This window comes from Cetorhinus maximus, chromosome 3 (assembly GCF_964194155.1).
Source record: "Cetorhinus maximus chromosome 3, sCetMax3.hap1.1, whole genome shotgun sequence".
NCBI lineage: Eukaryota > Metazoa > Chordata > Chondrichthyes > Lamniformes > Cetorhinidae > Cetorhinus > Cetorhinus maximus.
Genome location: NC_135881.1, coordinates 193,920,168 through 193,939,478, shown reverse-complemented (window position 1 = coordinate 193,939,478; position 19,311 = coordinate 193,920,168). Strand labels below are relative to the sequence as shown.

The window sequence follows — 19,311 nt, the reverse complement described above, 5'->3', positions numbered from 1 at the left end:
TTAGGAAGGCAAATGGAATGTTGCCGTTTATTGCAAGAGGAATGGGATATAAAAGTAGGGAGGTTTTACTGCAGCTGTACAGTGCCTTGGTGAGACCACATCTGGAGTACTGTGTGCAGTTTTGGTCTCCTTATTTTAAAAAAAAAGGATATAATTGCTTAATAAGCAGTTCAGAGAAGTTTCACTGGACTCATTCCTGGGATGAATGGATTGTCTTATGAAGAAAGGTTGAACAGATTTGGCCTATACCCATTGGGCTTTAGAAGAGTGAGGGGTGATCTTATTGAAACATATAAGATCCCAAAGGGACTTGATAGGGTGGATATCCAAAGGATATTTCCTCTTGTGGGAGACTAAAACTAGGGGAACAGTTTAAAAATAAGCGGCCTCCTTTTAAGACAGAGATGACCCAAAGAGTCTTTTGTGTGTGGACTTCTCTTCCCCAGAAAATAGTGGAGGCTGGGTCTTTGAGTTTATTCGAGGCAGAGTTAGATAAATTTTTGTTAGGCAAAGGAGTCAAAGATTATGGGCGGCAGACAGGAAAGTGGAGCTAAGACTACAGCCAGATAGCCATGATCTTATTGAATGGTGGAGCAGGTTTGAGGGGCCAAATGGCCTACTCCTGCTCCTATGTTCCTATGTTCCTAAATGTTGTTACGCAGAAGGATATTTCATATTTTCAGTGAGCGATAACAGAATATGTCCCATTTAAAATTCACTGTTAAATCATTAGTAATCAGTATATCAATAGTCATTAGAATTAGAGTTGCCAAGTCTCCAGAAACTGAATATTAATTTCAAGGACACTGCTGTGAGAAACCTAGGGGAAAAATCATTAGGGAATTAAAAAGATTTTTTTATTTCATTTTCTTTGAATATTTTTGCTTATTAGGAATAAAATTATTGGCCAAAAATCGCTTCGGGTGGGCCTTGGCAACAAAGTGGTGTCCAATTACAAAGAAATAAATTCCAGGTTACACGGGTGGGCAGCAGTGAAAACTACCCTCAGTATGTCTAACCAGAATTAATCAGTGGAAGGTAGAGGGATGGCCAATGTAATGAAGTTTTAATTGGACACTTTTGCAGCATGGTCTGATTTTAATCAGCGTCCAGCTGCAGTCATCCCATTAAACTGAATGAAAATCTGAAGGCAATCTATGTGCTAATTAGTCAAGACTCAAGAATTCACCATTTTTCTGATACACAATTATCACAGGAAATTGTTCAATAAATTGTGAGAGATTAATTCTGTGCTGTTTATTTTTTTTCCCCCGTAGTATCGATGGGGGGGAGCTATTTGACAGGATCATAGACGAAAGCTACAATTTAACAGAAATGGACACAATCCTATTTGTTCGACAGATTTGTGAAGGACTTCAGTACATGCATCAGAGGTATATCCTTCATCTGGACCTGAAGGTAAACAGGAGGTTTTATGAACTCATTTGTTTGTAAAATGAAATTATGTAGCTTATCTAAAGAAATGCAACTGTCACTAAAATTAAATCGTAAATGCTTGAAGTTACGATTTGAGAAGAGATAAATAGTCCTCTTCCCTCAATGTGGGAGATCACCATTCCTGAGATGCTTGGAAGAGGAACATGGGGTGCACTCTGATCCCAGCGCTAAACAGGACAAGGGTAGTTTAGAGATGATTGAAAAGTACGATCAAGAAAGAGTCGCTGCTGAACTGATGTATAGGACTTTAGCAGAATGCAACAAAGATGATTAAACATATGAAATATTAAATAATATAGTGTATTAAGGAATATGGAGAAGGTAAATGATGCTGAGGTACAGATCAGACATGAGAATGGCAGAACAGGCTCAAGGGGCTGCATGGCCTACTCCTGTCCCGATGTTCTAGTAAATAAGGTCAACTTCAAATCATCACTTCCAAATATGCCAACAATGTAGAACTGGAGAACGTAAATGGAATTTAGTGAAAATTTTAAGACAGATATATCAGCAAAAGCTTCTTCACTCATATTGATAAATCCACCAAGGAATGCGAAAGGGCCAGAAACAGCTCATAATTTAGAGTCCATTTGGAATGCATGATGGTTATGGTTAATTCAGTGGAGGAGTGAGCTCTGATAGGTCAAAAACCTTTTTCTCATCCGTGACTTTTTTAATGTTTTACATTTTCAGCCTGAGAATATTTTGTGTGTCAACCGGGAAGCCAACCAAGTAAAGATAATCGACTTTGGCTTGGCAAGAAGGTAAATTATTTGTCTATTCGTGGATAATTAATCTCATTTTCTCTTCTTTATAACCTGCATTGGCATATGCCTCAGTGTTTGTGACGGAAATAGCAAAAAGGTGTGTTTTCAAAAAATTAAGTGGCAAGGATGTCACCCTGCACTAGCTTTAGTCTGCTGACAGTGTGATAAAACATCAGCGGTCTCAAACTTGATTTATAATTGCTTCAGAAGAGTTTTAAGAAGAAAACAAATGTTCCAAAGTGTTAGCGCGTGCTTCAATTTTTAAAAAATCATCGTCTTTGAGGATGAATCATCCTCTTGGTAGCTTTTCCGAACTGACTGTTTTGCGATGGGGCTGGCTATCTCAGTTAGCTAAATGGCTAGCGTGAGGTTCAGAATAACACCAATAGTATGGGTTCAATTCCTGTTGAAGTAAACTTGGGACCTGCCTCCTCACCCTGCCCCTGAGAGTGGAAGACAATGGCAAGCTACCACTGACAAAGGTAGCTGAGGATGAAGTATCAGCAGCCAGGGACCTGCCCTCAGGCAGAGCGCAGATGATATGGCCCAGTTGTTGTTTAATATTATATTGAGTTGGTTAGCATGATTAATTGATGAATTTTCCAAGATGGTGTCAACAATTTTTTTGCGAAATATCAGCAGACAATAAGAAGCAGAGACACTTGGGGGTATATGTCTACAAAGCATCGAAGATGGCTGGGTAGATTGAGAAAGTGTTAATAAGACATACAGGTTCCTGGGCTTTATCAATAGAGGCACACAGTCCAAAAGCAGGCAAGTTATGGAGATCCTTGATAAAACACTGGTTCAGACTCAACTCTAGTATGGTGTCCAATTCTGGGCACTGCACTTTAAAAAGGATGTACAGACATTGAAAAAGGTGTAGAAGAGATTTAGAAGAATGGTTCTGGGATGAGAAACTTAGGTTATGTGGCTGGGCTGTTCTCCTTAGAGAAGAGAATGTTGACAGGAGATTTGATAGGGGTGTCAAAATCTGGAGTCTGGAGAGAATAGATAGAGAGAAACTGTACAATTGGCGGAAGAGTCAAGAATCAGAGGACACTGATTTAAGATGAATGGCAAAAAAAGCAGAGGTGACAGGAAGAAAAACCTCTTTACTCAGTAGTAAACACAGAGTGTTTAGGATTAGGAATACACTGCCTGTGAGTGTGGTGGATGCAGATTCAATCCTGGCTTTCAAAAGAGAATTGGATAACTATCTGAAGAGGAAGATCTGAAGGGCTACAGGGAAAAGGCAGGGGAGTAGGATTAGCCAAGTTTGTCTTGAAAAGAGCCAGCATGAACACAATGGGCCAAAAGGCCTTCTTCTGTGCTGTCGTCATTGGGTGTCCCTCAATTTGAGGATGACATCTACTCAGGGTTGTGAGTTTCTGACATGGGTCTTCAAGTGGCTGAACAGGCTAATTCCTGACCAACCGGCCTTTGGGCGCATGGGGCAGGATGTCCCATGAGGTACTGGAATCCGGAGTGCAGGATTTGCTTCCTTGTCTTTCCTTGTCTTTCTGCTCTGTCTCATCATTAGGATGTTGTGACTCAAAGCATGATGCAGCTTGATGGACAAATTGTTGCCAATTTGAATGATTGGTAGGAAGCTCCACCAGGTCATTAATGTCAATGCTGCCGTGCTTCAAGGAAAAGCATTTTCTTTGTCTTCCCCTGGCACGTGGACCAATCGACAGTTGAGAAAACAGGACCTGGCAAGGGACACGGTTTTTGACCATCTGGACATAGTGTCCAGTCCATCCAAGTTTGCAGGGGTTTTTCCTGAATGCTTGAAATTAGGTGTTGATACTGTTATGTAGCATTTCAATAATGAATGAATTTAGGTGAAAAAAGCAACCTAACTTAAGATTGTTTTATTTATTCTCTTAGATACAAGCCAAGAGAAAAATTAAAAATACATTTTGGAACTCCAGAATTCCTTGCTCCTGAAGTTGTGAATTACGACTTTGTTTCATTTCCTACGGATATGTGGAGCCTTGGGGTTATTACCTATATGTTGTAAGTATAAGATGAAAGCATAATGGAATGTTGGGAGAGAGGAGAAGGAATCAAACTATATCTACTTTCTTAGTCCTTGCCTTCTTATATAAAGCGTTTTTTTCTCAGAATCCCCTCTTGTACTACTAACCTCAAACATCACAAGGATATGTACACATGAAGGAGGCCATTTGGCCCATCTAACCCGCCCTTCTGTGGAAATCTACAATTATATCCTTTCACCACAGCATTCAACTATCTTTTGAATGACTCCAGAGTCTAGGACCATTCCAGGTATTATTCACCCTTGGTGCGGCTGAGAACTTTCTGCTATCAGTTCTGAATTTGCCCTTTACCGGTTTCTATCTACATCCCCTTGCCTTGCATTGTAAGCTGGGATGTAGGGCTGAAGGAAGTATGAGAGGTAGACCATGGCTTGGCCAGTAAGGATTTGTAGATGAGGGAAGCATTTAGAAGTCAGTTGATTGTGGGTGGGGAACCAGAGCAGATGATAATGGCAGGGGTAAAAGGAATGACAAGCAATAGTGTGGAATAGGATGTGGGCAGCAGCCCTCTGGATGAGTATAAGTTGTGTAAACCTGTGCTCGAGTTGCTAGCAAGAAGATAATTGAAAACAGAATCATAAACCTGTGCTTATAAACACATGTGCAGTTTTGTTCCACATCAGGAGCAAATGGCCCCCTTTCATTATATCTTAATGTCTTTGAAAATGTAAGATTTGATACGTACCTTCAGGATTCTGAGCTGTTAGTACCATCACCTGGTGTTAGTTTTCACCAGCAGTCCAAACTACTTTCACTCAAAGCTCTCACATATTTCTTACTTGAGTTAGTGGATGTCTATATTCAGTGGGCTGGTCATAACCATAACTTGCTTGTTAAGCTCATTCATGAATGTTTGCTGAACATTATAACAGATAGTTTCCACATTTCTGAAACCTTGGAGAAACCTGACCAGGGGAAAGAAACAGGGCAATAATATATAAAGGGCCAGAATTTTCTGGAGCAATGCATCTCATAGAGCTCCCTATTAGTTAGACTTGTTGCCTCACCCTTCAGCTTGGAAGCGTTTTGTCCTGTAAGTTGCTGGAAAGGTGAGTTGATAATGGTACAGTGCAGGCAGAGGGGCTCCTGGAACCTTGGCAGACAATGTCTCTCTCCTTAACCAATTAGATTTAAGGATTTAAAATGAAGAACAATGGAGAGGGAGGATGCATTAGAGTCAAAACAGATGTAGAATGAAAAATAAGGGAAGGGAAAGAAAGATTGGATTAAGAGAAAGAGAAAAATGAAATAGAGAAGTAAGAAAAAGATGGAATTCTTTACTATCTTTGGGAATGAGACTCTAGTTTAACAGCTCCCTTTATGAACTGGAGAAGTTGACTGTCATTATAGGAACACTAATCTCCTCAATCAAAAGGTAGCTGCAGTATTAAGTACTAGCCCTGACATTCTGTGGTGAGTTCAATGCAGCCGCCTCATGAAACTAATGGGGAGGTTGAGGATGAGCTGCTATTTTCACAGTGTGGAGTGGCACAAATCATCAAGCAAACTGTGATGATTCACAATTCGCCAGGTGTCCACTCACCACAAGCTGCTGGACAATTTTAACACTAATAATGTTGACCACCATTAAACTCACCATTATTTGGACAGCAAATTCATTGCCAATTTCCTTCTTGATATCCCCAATTTGTATATGTTAAGGAATTAAGTTTATTTGCTAGCAGTTATATCTTTTCTACAATCCTCAAAGGTATTCTGATGGAACTAGAACTTGGCTGGTGCATCAGAATACATCTAGACAGAATGTTTTTGGTTTCCATTTCTGGGCACTTGCTTGTTAATTTATACAACATTTACTAAAACTCATTCTTCACAATGGTGAGAATACGATGTAAGGATGGAGACATCCCCTGCTCGTTATTTGTGGAGTAATTCATTCTTTGCACTTGCATTTATTATTTTGCTATAATGAGTGAAGAAATAATCTCCCCGTGCCTAGTTTTCATGTATTATTGTGTTGCCCAAGAGCTCTCATACACTGACACATACACTTGATGAGTAGTAAAGGCCAGGTGTGAGATATTGTGAGTGGTTAGGACTTTGCTGTTTCTCCCATGACTGCCCTCTATCACTTATTCTTCTGTTATTGCGCACGATTTTGTGTGAATAGCTGGATGATTATTCCGGTTCTTTTTCTTCTCTCTAATTACCTTTGTCAACTTTCCTCGGTAAAATATGTTTGCAGCTGAGTGTGCATAGGGTTAACAGAAAAAAAGCCAAAATATAATTTTGAATGTTTTATTTTGTTTGTGCAGAATGGTATTTTTCCCACCGGCCTTTGGTTAATCCTCACTGTGTGTGTTTCCCTGTTTTTATTAACTGAAGGCTAAGTGGGCTTTCTCCATTCCTTGGAGAAGATGATAATGAAACCCTCAATAACATTATTGCGTGTGAATGGGGCTTGAATTATGCAGAATTTGAAAATGTTTCTGAAGATGCCAAAGAATTCATATCAAAACTTCTCATCAAAGAAAAGGGGTATGTATTGCTGACGCTACAGCTTCAAATAAAATGGTTATATTTCATGTGTCAGTTGTCCACCGTTGCTGATAATTTTTGACTGTTGGTGGCATTTTGAAACGATACTCCACAAAATATTTACATGTAGTTTAAATGAACGAGATTACTGACTTGGCTACTAAAAAAAAATGGATAATGAAAGAAGCCCGAAAGTTGAATGGACAGCTAAGAAAGTTTAAGGCAAGCATAAAAGCAGATCTTAATGCAAGGATTGAATACAAGAAGTTAATTAGAGAAATAAAGCCAAAAGAGAGAAAAGAATGGCCAAATAAATGACCAGTGCAAAGAAGCAAAAGATGAAACCAAAAGAAATGAAGGACAGGTGCTGTTTGGGAAGGTAAGAGAATTACATCAATCTTGCAAACTTAAAATGGCTACATATGAAAGACCAAAATGGTCAATTCATTGAAGACAAACATATGCAAGGAGCAAGTGGTGGAGGGAATACTTTTGAGATCTATACGGTGTATACAATCTATACAAGGTGAATGAATCAACTCTGGAGAAACTGCTCTGTACAAATGTACAAATTCTATTGATAGTTCAACGGAGAACAAGGCCCCTTGTATCGCTAATATAACTGCTGTGCATGCTCAGTTATAACTTTGAGTTCAGTATTAATTTGCCCTTAAAGTATCAAGTGTAACATTTCATTAAAATGAAAAAAATTATCTAATACAAAAGTACGCAGATGCTGGAAATCTGAGAATTATCTAATGTTCTTGCAAGAACTAAATAAACGAACTTGGGCAGATTGAACCTGTAACTATTCCAGCGATGTCAACTTTGTACAGATAATTTAACTCTATATGTTACACTAGTCAACATCTATTGTGCATAAACTGCTGTTGTTTTATTTATTTTTTTATTTTCCTTTAGCTGGAGGATAAGTGCAAAAGAGACCCTTAAACATCCCTGGTTGTCAGACTACAACCTGCACTACAAGCTCAGTTCCAAGGTCCCTGTCTTGTTTGTAATTATCATGAAAACTGTGCGCCTTTTCTTTGGCTTTGTCATGCTGACCCCACCCACATTCATTGAAGGTTGCATTGTGTACATGATCATGAACATTTATGCAAGTACGGAAATACTCTCATTTGATTTCTGTACCTCATGAATGTGGGCCTCAAGACATAAGGAAGTATGTTCAGCTTTGTTTTGCTACTTAAACAAAGCCATGTTACTTTTGATGCACTGGCCCTCTCCATCTTGCATCACATGCATGATGATCTGGCATGAGTGATGGCTGAGGATGTCGTCAATGAAGCTCATAAGTAAAAAAGCAAAAGAAGTCTAATATTACTGTCAAGGACCATTAGCTGCTTGATGCCCGCATGCAGTCCAACATGTTATAAATTGTACAATATTGCTGCTGTTTCCATCTTTCAACGGAACAGGTTTTACTCTGCTTCATATTACAGGTCATCCACGCTTACAAAGTTACAATGATTGTGGCTGACCTTTCAAAGGATCGAATGCTGCACTATACAAAATGGCAACACGCCTAGTTTTTTTTTAAGAGTCGTTTCAAGAAAAGTTTTCATTTGAAATATTCACAAATGTGGAACATCTTAAACACAGGTGGTGCATTTTCCTCTCAAATTCTGATTTTCCCTTTCAAATTCTCATTATTTTTTCAACCATCAAACTGAGGTTTCTTTAATGTGGCCTGCAAACTGAACATTCTGTAAGTCATTTGGAGATATGGGGTTTCTACCAGTTGCGGAAGAGCTTTAATAAGCTAAGAGAAACATAGAACCCCATTCAGGCTGTGGTTTAATGGTTGCAGTTTTTCCACTATTGCTGCTTGCATGACATTGAGAACTTTATGAATGGGGCACATAGTACTTTTTAAGCTACCAGTTGCAAAGTCTGTACCCTACAACAGCCTAAAGATTCTCCTTTATGGTCTGCAGATTATGTATGTTAATTTCAGAACAGACTTTGAACTATTGTGAGACTGTTTTTTAACTTTAATTATTTTCCTTGCCTGATCTGCATTGCGAATCCGAGCTTATATTCTTTGCAAACAACAACATCCTCTTTACCAACAAAAATGTGTTCATTTTCAAACTTAAATAGAACTTCTCTCACACTCCTGTATCCCCACAGTGAATGAGATTTTAATTTATTGCAATGTATATGCAATAATTTGCTAATCATCGGCCAAACCACTAGGTGGGGTATCTCACCTATATCCTACAGCCAGAGCACAATTTGGCTGCAGCCTTGTCACTCCTCCAGGCTCAAACCATCATTCCAGCTGCACAATTTATGGCATCAGCGGATTTATCTGGCATTAGTGAAGGGAACACTCTTAACGATTAAGCCAGTCTGTTCCCAACCTTGATGTCACATTTGACCCCGAGATGAGTTTCTGGCCTCACACTCATGGCATCACTAAGACGGCCTATTTCCACCTCCATTTCATGGCGTAACTTTACCCCCGCCTCAGCTCATCTGCTGTTGAAACCCTCATTCATGCCTTTGTTACCCACATTCCGCCCTCAGTAAACTTATCTAAAACTCTGCTGCCTGTCTCTTAACTCGCAGCAAGTCCTGTTCCCCTATTGCTTCCCTCTCCCTCACCAGCTGACCCACATTGGTGCCGAGTCAAGCAACATCTTGATATAAAAATTCTCATTCTTGTTTTCAAATTGCTCCATGGCCCCGCCCCTCCCTAGCTCTGTAATCTCCTCCAAACCCACAACCCTCTGAGATCTCTGCCCTCCCCTAATTCTGACCTCCTGAGCATCCCCGATTTTAACTGCTCCACCATTGGTGGCCAAGCCTTCAGTTGCCTAGGCTACAAGCTCTGAAATACCCTCTCTATACCTGTCCGCCTCACTACCTCACTTCCCTTCTATAAGACACTCTTTAAAACCAACCTCTTTGACCAAGCTTTTGGCCATCGGACCCAATAACTTCTTATGCAGCTCAGTGTCGTATTTTGTTTCATAATGCATATGAAGGTGAAGCACCTTCGGATAGTTTATTACGTTATTGGTGCTAAATAGATGTAAGTTGTTGTTGGCAATCCAGAACTCCAAAACGTTCAATTCATTGACAGCGTAAAGTGACAAGCCCAGAAATTGATTGGCACAGCCTCCAGGTTTCAGGCTTTGAACAGACGTGTAAGCATTCAATATGGCGGCTGTCGTGTGCGTGAAAGTGCCACTGGCAAGGTTAGAGAAAGAGGTACCCAAGGCCTAAGCCTGAAATAGGTACTAGGCTATTTGCATATGGCCTGAATTTTCAGGATGACAGGGGCTCACCCCCACCATCCGAAGAGTTGGCGGGGAACATATCCCCGACGACTCTCCCAGGCCTGCTGCTATTTCTCTAATGCTCTATTGAGCATTGATCGGCATAAGGTGGAACTTTTGCTCATCACCAGGAGGCAGTGCCGCCTTGGAGAGCTGCTGGCCAATCAGATCGGCGGGCAGCTCTCCAGTCCCTCCAGGAACAGCGCTGCAGTGGCCGGAAGAGGCAGTGCAGGCAGTTGCCTGGAAGGAAGTGCCGGGAACCGGAGGAGAGCTAAGTGGCAGGGATCCCAGTGCGGGGAGGGTAGGGAAGGCCTAAGGGGTTGCGAGGGGGTTGATTGGGGCCCCGGGGGTAAGCCCGGGAGGGAGGTCCAGAGGTCACCGGGCCTTAAAGGGAGGGTGTGCCCGCACCCCCCCACTCGTCAGAAGGGGGTTTCTAATGGAGGTGCCCAACCCCACCCCCACTTCCCGCCCAAGATCAAATTCTATTCATTTTCGGGTTTGCCCCCTTGATCTGTCATCCGCCCACCAGCCTAAAAATTGAGGCTGGGTGGGAAAATGCCCTTAAGTGGCCATTAAGTGGTAAGGGTGGGATTCCCAACCAAGGCCCTTCCTATCCCAGTGTAAAATCGTGACCAGGTTGGAGTGGGTGTGTCCCAGAGGGAATCCCATCCATGCAATTTCACACACCCCCGTCACCGCCCCCCCCACCCCCGCCCCCACCCCACCACCCCCACCCCCGCCCCATGACCGCCTCCGAACCCGCAGGAGGGGAACGTAAAATTCTGGCCCATGCTTCAGGCCCACTTCCTGAAATTTGTCTGCCCTGAATGCTGCCAGTCTTTAGGAAAATCAGGTCTGTACCTGGTCTATCTGGCGCTCCTTAAAGGGATCACCGCAGATTACCAGCAGAAAGGTACTTTTTTAAGTAAAAATAATCACTGAATGTGAACTAGGAAGAGCAGGGCTCCTCAGTCGTGCCAATTAGTCAGTGCCGGACCCCATTCTGCCCCCTTCCAAAGGCCTTCACCAATCCTCCTCTTCTTCTCACCCAGGATCGACCCAAGAACTTCTGCCAACAATGCAGTGGCCTGGAATTCAAATTTGATTTGTCGGTGAGCTGTCCGGAAATGCCTAGCTGATGTCTGAAGCTCAACAATCTCATGGAAATGAGCCTGAGGCCCTAATGCTGGGTGTGCATCGAGCCTAGCCATTCCAGAACTAGGATGGCTGGCAATCTGGCACAAACCAGTATCCAGGCTTCATTGCAATTAATGCAGGCATGTCTCCATTTGGGGGGGGGGCGGGGGGCATTTGTAACACAAAATCCATGGCATGCCGACATAAGTTCCATTCAAATGTGTCATTATTGAGGGTGAAATTCAACATCAGTGGTACAAGATGGGCAGCAGTGAATCAGCCGCCCATTATAAAACTCACTCGGTTAACCTTTCCATTGATTTCACTCCTGTTTCTAGGTAATATTGTCACATCGAAAATTACAAAGGCTGCAATCTTGCACAATCTTGGTTGTAGACAAGTGACGGGGAGGTGGAGGGGTGGGGGAAGGGGGCTGCTGGTGGGGGGAGGTGGGTTATGGGGTGGTGTAGAGTTGCTCTGTGTTGCTTTGATTTTCAACAGTGTAGACACTGAGAAAGTTCAGCTTTTGGCTAAACAGCAGTTAATATAAGGAGTAGGTTTCGTGAGCAGTTAATATAAGGAGAGATAGAAATTCCATATGCAGTAGACATTGAATTTGATGCAGGGTGCTGTCAGTGTCACTTTATCACATAGTTGCTAATATTGTTATGGTCAGTGCAATCTGCTTTAATATATAGATGACAAAAAGTACAAGTATAAAACTACTGCTGAAATCTCTTGCTTAGCATGTAGAGAGTATATTTTACTGTGGCTTTTCTGACTGGTGCATGTTATTTATTTAAAGAGATCTTAGTGTCATTCGTTGTAGACCTGACCAATGGACTGCGAGAATGCAAATTATCATGCTTGTCTTTTATTCTTTTTCTCCAAATTTGTACACAGCACAATGTACAGGTTCACATCACAGTGTATGCATTAAGGTTGTGGAGATGAATTTCCTCGCTGTTTTCATACGCTTGTGATATATGAATGGCATAGACATTTTTTACATGAGGAAAATCTGGTGAAAGCCATTTCTACCACTCCTGCCTTTCAACCACTTCTCTCAAGTACCCACATGTTTCCTGATGCTTCCTGCAACATGCCTGCCTTGTCCCCACTGGCCTAATTTGCACTTGTCAGGGTGATGACCACTGGAGGAGCAGCTGGGAGTTTCCTGGGTTTGCACTGGAATGCATTCTCGGTAAGTTAGACTAACGCTTATGAGGTGCATCAGCTGCCAGAATATTGACACCAGAGGCCGGACTTTCTTTCTGGGGCAGGAAACAGGAGTTGGAACAGTTTCCGGTTCCTGAACATGCTCCCGGATGGAAACGGTCATTCTTTGGAATTTTCACCGAGGCACTCCCCTTAATTGGCATGGAGACAGTTTCCCTGTCCAATTAAGGGTGGTAGATGGGCTCTGGAAGATGGAGGGCCAATCCGAGGCCTTCCAGATTGAGAGGAGCAGCAGGCCGCAGTAGAGGGGAGATAACTGAGAAGGCACTTCAGCATGGAGGCACCCTCTCGCCAATCTTTTCAAAAATTCGAATAAAAAAGCAGTCATGCCCGTCACCGTGGCATGGGCGGAGGTGGTGTAGGTAGCGGGGGAAGGGAATCCCTCTTCAAGGTGGCCTTTGGCTGTACCTGCGCCAAGCAGGCAGGGAGGGCTTGTAAGCCTGCCTGGAGTGGTGGCCCCCTTGGACCTGCTACTAGGTGACAACATTCAGGCAGTTAAACACCCCATTGGGAAACTGGAGGCCAACTGGAAAATCCCAGTAACCCTCCTTTAACTATGGCTAACAAGACCCTTAATGAACCTAATTACCAACCTGTCCCGTCAGGGCACTTAGCCCCTCCAGCCCTGAAAATACCTCAGCAAAAAATAGCCAATTAGTCCAGGAACAGGGTCAGGAAACCGGGATGCTGGCTGGGACCGTTATTTTTGGGACCCGTCAGCCCCTGTTCCCAATCTCTTCAGGGCTTTAAAGTTCATCCCAGAGGCCCCAATCTTTACTTGGTGCCAGAAGTAGAACATGGGTAAGGATGTTTTGTTGGGAAATGTGAAAGTATGGATTTCCTGTACATGTTGCAGGAATTAACCGCAGGGCTTCTTTTGATCTTTTTCGACAGCTTTCCAGCCTGACAGCCAGCCAGGTTGACAGGTTGGTGGGGAAGAAGCTAAGGAAATTACAGACCACACACTTAGGAGAAATTTGAGCTGATTACAGTGAGCCAACATGGATTTCTAAGCATATTTCATGTTCAATGAACCTAATTAATTTATTTGTGGAAGTAACTAAAGTAGTTGACAGGGAAATGTCTATGGTTGCAATTTATTTGAACTTCCAGAAGACACTGAATAAGGTTCCACATAAAAGTCTGTTAGCTAAAATTAAGTTTCATGGAACTGAATTCAAATTGTTGGCTTGGTCAGGAGATTGGTTCAATAGTGGAAGATAAGGAGTAGGGATATTTGGTATGTTGTTGAATTGGAAGGAAGTGACTAGAAGGGTCCCACTAGGATCTGTGCTGGGGCCTCAATGACTTTGGTAACACAATAGAGAGCCATACATCTACGTTTGCCGATGACGCAAGATTGGTGGTACAGTAAGTAGGGTAGACGGGAGCACTAATTGCAAAGAGACATTGATAGATTAAGTGAGTAGGAGAAGCTGAGGCAAATGGATATCAAAGCATATAAATGAGAGGTCATCTATTTTGGACCAAACAAGGATAGTTCTGAGCATTTTTTAATGATGTCACACTATGAACAAACGGAGGTCCAAAGGGATTTAGGGATCCATGTGCACAGATCACTAAGATGTAGCGGTCAGGTACAAAATAAATTTAAAAGGATAATAGATTGTTAGCCTTTAATGCTTGCAGGTTAGAATAAAAAGGAATTTTTGCTACAGCTATACAAAGCTCTGGTTAGACCACCTCTGGAGTATAATGTGCTGTATTGGGCACTGCACCTTAGAAAGGGTATATTGGCTTTGGAAGGAGTGCAGATACATCAGAATTTTTTTAATTCTTTCATGGGATGTTGGCACCGCTGGCTAGGACAGCATTTGTTGCCCATACCTAATGTTTCTTGAGAAGGTGGCGGTGAGCCACCTTCTTGAACCACTGTAGTCCATGTGGCATAGGTACACCCACAGTGCTGTTAGGGAGGGAGTTCCAGGATTTTGATCGAGTGACAGTGAAGAAATGGCGATATAGTTCCAAGTCAGGATGGCGAGTGGCTTGGATGGTGTTCCCATGCGTCTGCTGCCCTTATCCTCCTAGGAGGTAGAGGTCACGGATTTGGAAGGTGCTTTCGAAGGAGCCTTGGTGAGTTGCTGCAGTGCATCTCATACATAGTACGTACTGCTGCGACTGTGCATCAGTGGTGGATTAAGTGAATGTTTAAGGTGGTGGCTGGGGTGTCGGTCAAACGGGCTTCTTTGTCTTGGATAGTGTCAAGCTTCTTGAGTGTTGTTAGAGCTGCACTCATCCAAGCAAGTGGAGAGTATTCCATCACACTCTTGACTTGTGTCTTGTAGATGGTGGACAAGCTTTGGCGAGACAGGAGGTGAGTTACTCACCTCAGAATTCTCAGCCTCTGACCTGCTCTAGCCATAGTATTTATCAGTCTAATCAGTTTCTGGTCAATGGTAAAATCCAGCATATTGATAGTGGGGAATTCAACATGGTAACTCTATTGAATGTCAAAGGGAGATGGTTCAATTCTCTTTTGTTGGAGGTGGGCATTGCCTGTAATTTGTGAATAATACCAGGACTCCATGGGCTAGATTATGAGGAGAGGTTACATAAACTGTGCTTGTATGCCCTGGAATATATGAAGGGGTGATTTGATAAGAGGATTTTTAGGATTATGAAAGGAATTGATAGAATAGATAACGCAAAACATTTTACACTGGTGAGGGTGTCAAGGTCAAGGAGACATAACCTTAAAATGAGAGCCAGGTTATTGAGGGGTGACATTATAAAGCACTTATTCATGGACAGGGCGATGGAAGTGTGGAACTCACTGCCCCAAAAAGCAGCAAGTGCTAGCTCAATGAACAACTTTAAATCTGCGATCAATAGATTTTTGCAAGGCATGAGTATTATGGATGCACAACCACATGGCAGTTCAGAAAAAGATCAGCCATAGTCTCATTAAATGGCAGAACAGACTCGATGGGGTGAATGGCCGACTTCTGTTCCTATGTCATATCAGAGAACATCTCTGCATGCAAAAGTTGTTTTATTTGAATAGAAAACTAAGCAAACATTGATGAGCTACATGTGAAACATTCAGACTCCTGTTGCAGCAAAATACACCATAGCAACCAACTCAGTGGTTCTTCCACTGAGCTTTAGAAGCTTTCTGCTCTTGATAAAAATTGATAACTGCAGTTCTTTTACACTTGACACTGAAATATTACTACAAATGTTACAGAAATACATTGCGCTGGAACAAAAGAGTGAATTTTACTGGCGCCGTAGTCCCCACCCAGAGCTAAAAAGTTGGGGGGGTGGTTTAAACCACCCATGACCCCAACAGCAGCCGCGCAGCAATTTAACAGTGGGAGCAGCATTAATTGCTTCAAGGCTCAAGACTGCTGCCCTGTTCATGTCTGGGAGTCTCCCCCTTAAAGAGCTGCCTGATTCGATTGGCTGGCAGCTCTGCAGTCCCAGCAGCACCACTGGGAGCGGTGGCCACTGCTGGTACTGAAGGCAGTCGCCAATGTTGAGGAGCCCGGATTGACAGGTGAGCCTGGGCTTGGGGGTCGCAGCGAGGGGGTGAGTGGGGTGGGGGTGGGGTCCAACTTCAAGAGCCTGGGGGGGGCTGCTAAAGGGGGGATGACCTTTGGGGGTGCTTCCAAAGGGCTGATGGGGACCCCCAAAGGAGGTTCCCCCCCACTACCCACTTGCCTAACACCACCAGCCCGCACAACTAAAACTGCTGGGATTTCCTCATGGCGTGGACCCATCCCCCTCCCCCCACCCCGCTGCTGCGGGAAAATATCGGGGTGGGGGGTGGGGGAGGAGGAGGCTCCTAGGAGTTCATTAATTGACCACGTAAAGGCATCGATAGATCCGAGGATTGGTGGGCCACACAATGCCTCTCCTGTGCCCCGTAAAATTTCAGACAGGTTGAGGGTGGGCGGTGGGAGGGCCTCCAGCTGGATTTTACATACCCCCTTTGCCTTCAAACCTCCTGGCGGGGTGGGGGAGCGCAAAATCCAGCCTCAAGTAGCTGTCGACAAATTTGCAAAGCAGTTTTTGCATTCCAATTGGCAGCACAATGTATATTACATGGAGCAGTGGCCGAGAGTGGTTTAATCACTGCAGAGAATTCCGAAAATGAGCCAGTAAGCCAGACACATAAAATGTGCAATTCTGTTTACATGGTTTAACTTACTTTGTCTTTCTTTGTTTTGATTGGAGTTTCCATCCCTGCTCTGTTTTTCATTTTTGTTCCTCTACTTTGAGATTTATTTCTGGAGGAATTTCTTTTTAACTTTATATTTGTTTTTCTGGAAATAGAGAAGCAAAGTACAATAGGGTTGCCCTGTAGCCAACATTCGTTCATTGTACTAGCCAGATAGAGGATTAGGTTCAGTTTTTCAGAATTCTGATTATATAAGATTGTAAACTTGCTACCTAGTTTTTGGTGATATTCACTTAGTTTGGATGCTATGTACTTTTTTGCCTGTTGTTTTTCTTTCTCTCTCTCTCTATCTCTCTCTCTTTCTCTTGCTTCTTCTCACTTATATCTCTCTCAGAAGCATATTTTTGCTGCTTGTCTTTCATTTGCTTTTTATAATCATTCTCGCTCTCTCAGTCTGCTTAGCTGGACACGCCAGCACTTGTAGCGATCCTGAGCACAGCCTGGACCATGTGGAAAAATGACACTTGAAGAATCTCAGTAGTAATTTTGACAAGCAGGCAGTGTGAATAACAGCACGAAACCCAACATATAATAAGGGCCTTCCATTTGTCTGCTGCATTAGGGTCTGTGTCAGGTTTCCCATTAAATCCAAGAATTCCCATAAACCTGAGGACACGTTTATGGAGCACATTTGCAGTTAGATTTTCTAGATGGTTGGATATCATATTTTCCATCAATTTTTGAATACTGGAAAATATTTTCGACTAAAGCTTGGCTGAAAAGGTGATGGAAGCAAATTCAGCTGTAGCTTCCAAAGGGAATGAGATGTATGGTTGAAAAGGAAACATTTGCAGGGGCTTGGGAAAAGGTGCAGAGGAATGAAAACAACTGGATAGTTCTTTCAAAGAGCTGGCATAGGCACAATGGGCCAAATAGCCTCCACCTGTGCTGTATGATTTTATTGAGGATATTTTCCTGGCCACATGGAGATGGGTTGGAGACGGGAGGGGGAACCGGGAAAATGGGGGGAAAGCACATCAGGGTGGCTTCCAGATGTCTTTACCCCCCCCTCCAGAGGAATTTGCCGGGGAACCAGGGCTGGGAACATTGGTAGCCAGCTCCAGGAAGATGGGCAGCCAATTTTGCCCCACCCAGGGGCCGATTTCCAAAAGCAACGGCGGTTTCCCACTGTCGGAGTACAGTCCCCATGAGTATGAAGTCCGGCAGCCTCCCAGCGGCAGGCCAGAGGGCCATCGGAGCCAGAGGCTCCTTGTCCCAATGAAGGAGCCACCAGGATGAAAAGCTATATCTGTGGCCAAGACCAGTGCTATGGAGGGGGTCCTACCAGCTGTGGGCCTTTTCATTCTCAACCTTGCAGAAGAGAGTGCCACGTGTTGAGGCTCCTCCATACTCGCCTTTCTGCCTCAGCTGCGCCCATCTGCCCCAGTGGAGCTGCCAGCCATCTTGTGCTGTGGGCCCCTTGATTGGGTCTCCTGCCTCGGGAACCCCCCTGCCATCCTTAATAGGACAGAGAACATAGAGGCAACCACTTAACTGGCTGTCTACCGTAAAGTCGCAGCAGTCAGCGTGCTGCCAGCATACACGGGCTCAGGTCCTGTATATAGTCCCAACGTTAGGATTGCGACACAGTTGGGAAAATCCCGGCCTGCGATTCTATAGTTCTCAAAATGCTAACCATAACCAAATGGCCTAGAATGCTGATCTTTTTTGTATGAGAAAAGAAATCCCAACATTATTGACTGGATATAGTTTAATTGCAAGTCCCTAGAGCTGTTCCTTGCATCTCTGCTGCAAGATCACCACAAGAGCAATGGAAACCCAATTTATCACTATTTATTTTAACTTCCGGTGTGTGTTTTGAATGCAGAGTGGGAAGCACTTCAAGGAAATCACGAACATACAAATGATGATGGTCAGGTACAGACCCTCTGTTTCAACCTGCCTGTCCCGTACAATTGTGATGCCTTGTGTATCACATCATGTTACCAGCCATAGAATTTTTTGACGTTATTTTGGTTTGAAGTGTGAATATAGAAAAACAATTGCTTCTGTTACTGGCACACATCAGTTGCCTTCTTCTGGGCTAAGCTGAGAGCTTCAGTTGGGCGTGTATTCTGTGCACACAGTGTTCTTGTCCTTAAATTCCACGCCTTATTGTGTGGAGCTCTATAAATCATCATGGAGGCATCACTATGACTTGATGCATGAGTGTTTTGGTGTGTGTGCGTGTGCAATCTTGTTCCTACAATGGAAAGCTTTTTATATGCCATTAGAAATCGGCAATGACGACAGTTGCATTCTAAGACCTCCCGATTTGCAGAAATGTGATAACTCTTTGCCTTTCCATTGCAGTGCAAGAATCAGTGCCACCCAGTGCCTCAAACAACCCTGGCTAAATAACATAGCAGAGAAAGCTAAACAATGTAAGGTTCGTCTCAAGTCCCAGATCCTTCTTCAGAAATACATGGTGCGACGGCTATGGAAGGTACAACCGATAGCTTACAACAGAATTTGATGAAGCATTTTCCATTTCTCTGTTTCCCCCTTTTCAAACCAGAGTACGGATCTGAAGTGTGGCCCATTTTAAAAATGTTTTGAAGTGATCAGAAGCTAAAATGCTATGTACTTTTCAGCTTCTGTCCCTCCTGGTTCAGCGGCTGCTCAGCAAC

General features: G+C 43.3%; 1 protein-coding gene across 6 annotated transcripts in view; it reads left to right on the top strand.

The window, feature by feature from the left end:
• mylk4b (myosin light chain kinase family, member 4b) overlaps positions 1–19,311 on the top strand; it is a 196,517-nt gene that overhangs the window by 169,884 nt on the left and 7,322 nt on the right. For 5 of the 6 annotated variants that reach the window (XM_078539494.1, XM_078539495.1, XM_078539496.1 and 2 more), the window contains 5 exons: positions 1,278–1,419; positions 2,152–2,222; positions 4,119–4,247; positions 6,638–6,790; positions 18,995–19,127. In XM_078539494.1, coding sequence (XP_078395620.1) covers positions 1,278–1,419; positions 2,152–2,222; positions 4,119–4,247; positions 6,638–6,790; positions 18,995–19,127 — 628 coding nt within the window. The remainder of the gene's footprint in view (positions 1–1,277; positions 1,420–2,151; positions 2,223–4,118; positions 4,248–6,637; positions 6,791–18,994; positions 19,128–19,311) is intronic. The other variant, XM_078539493.1, reaches the window with a different exon arrangement.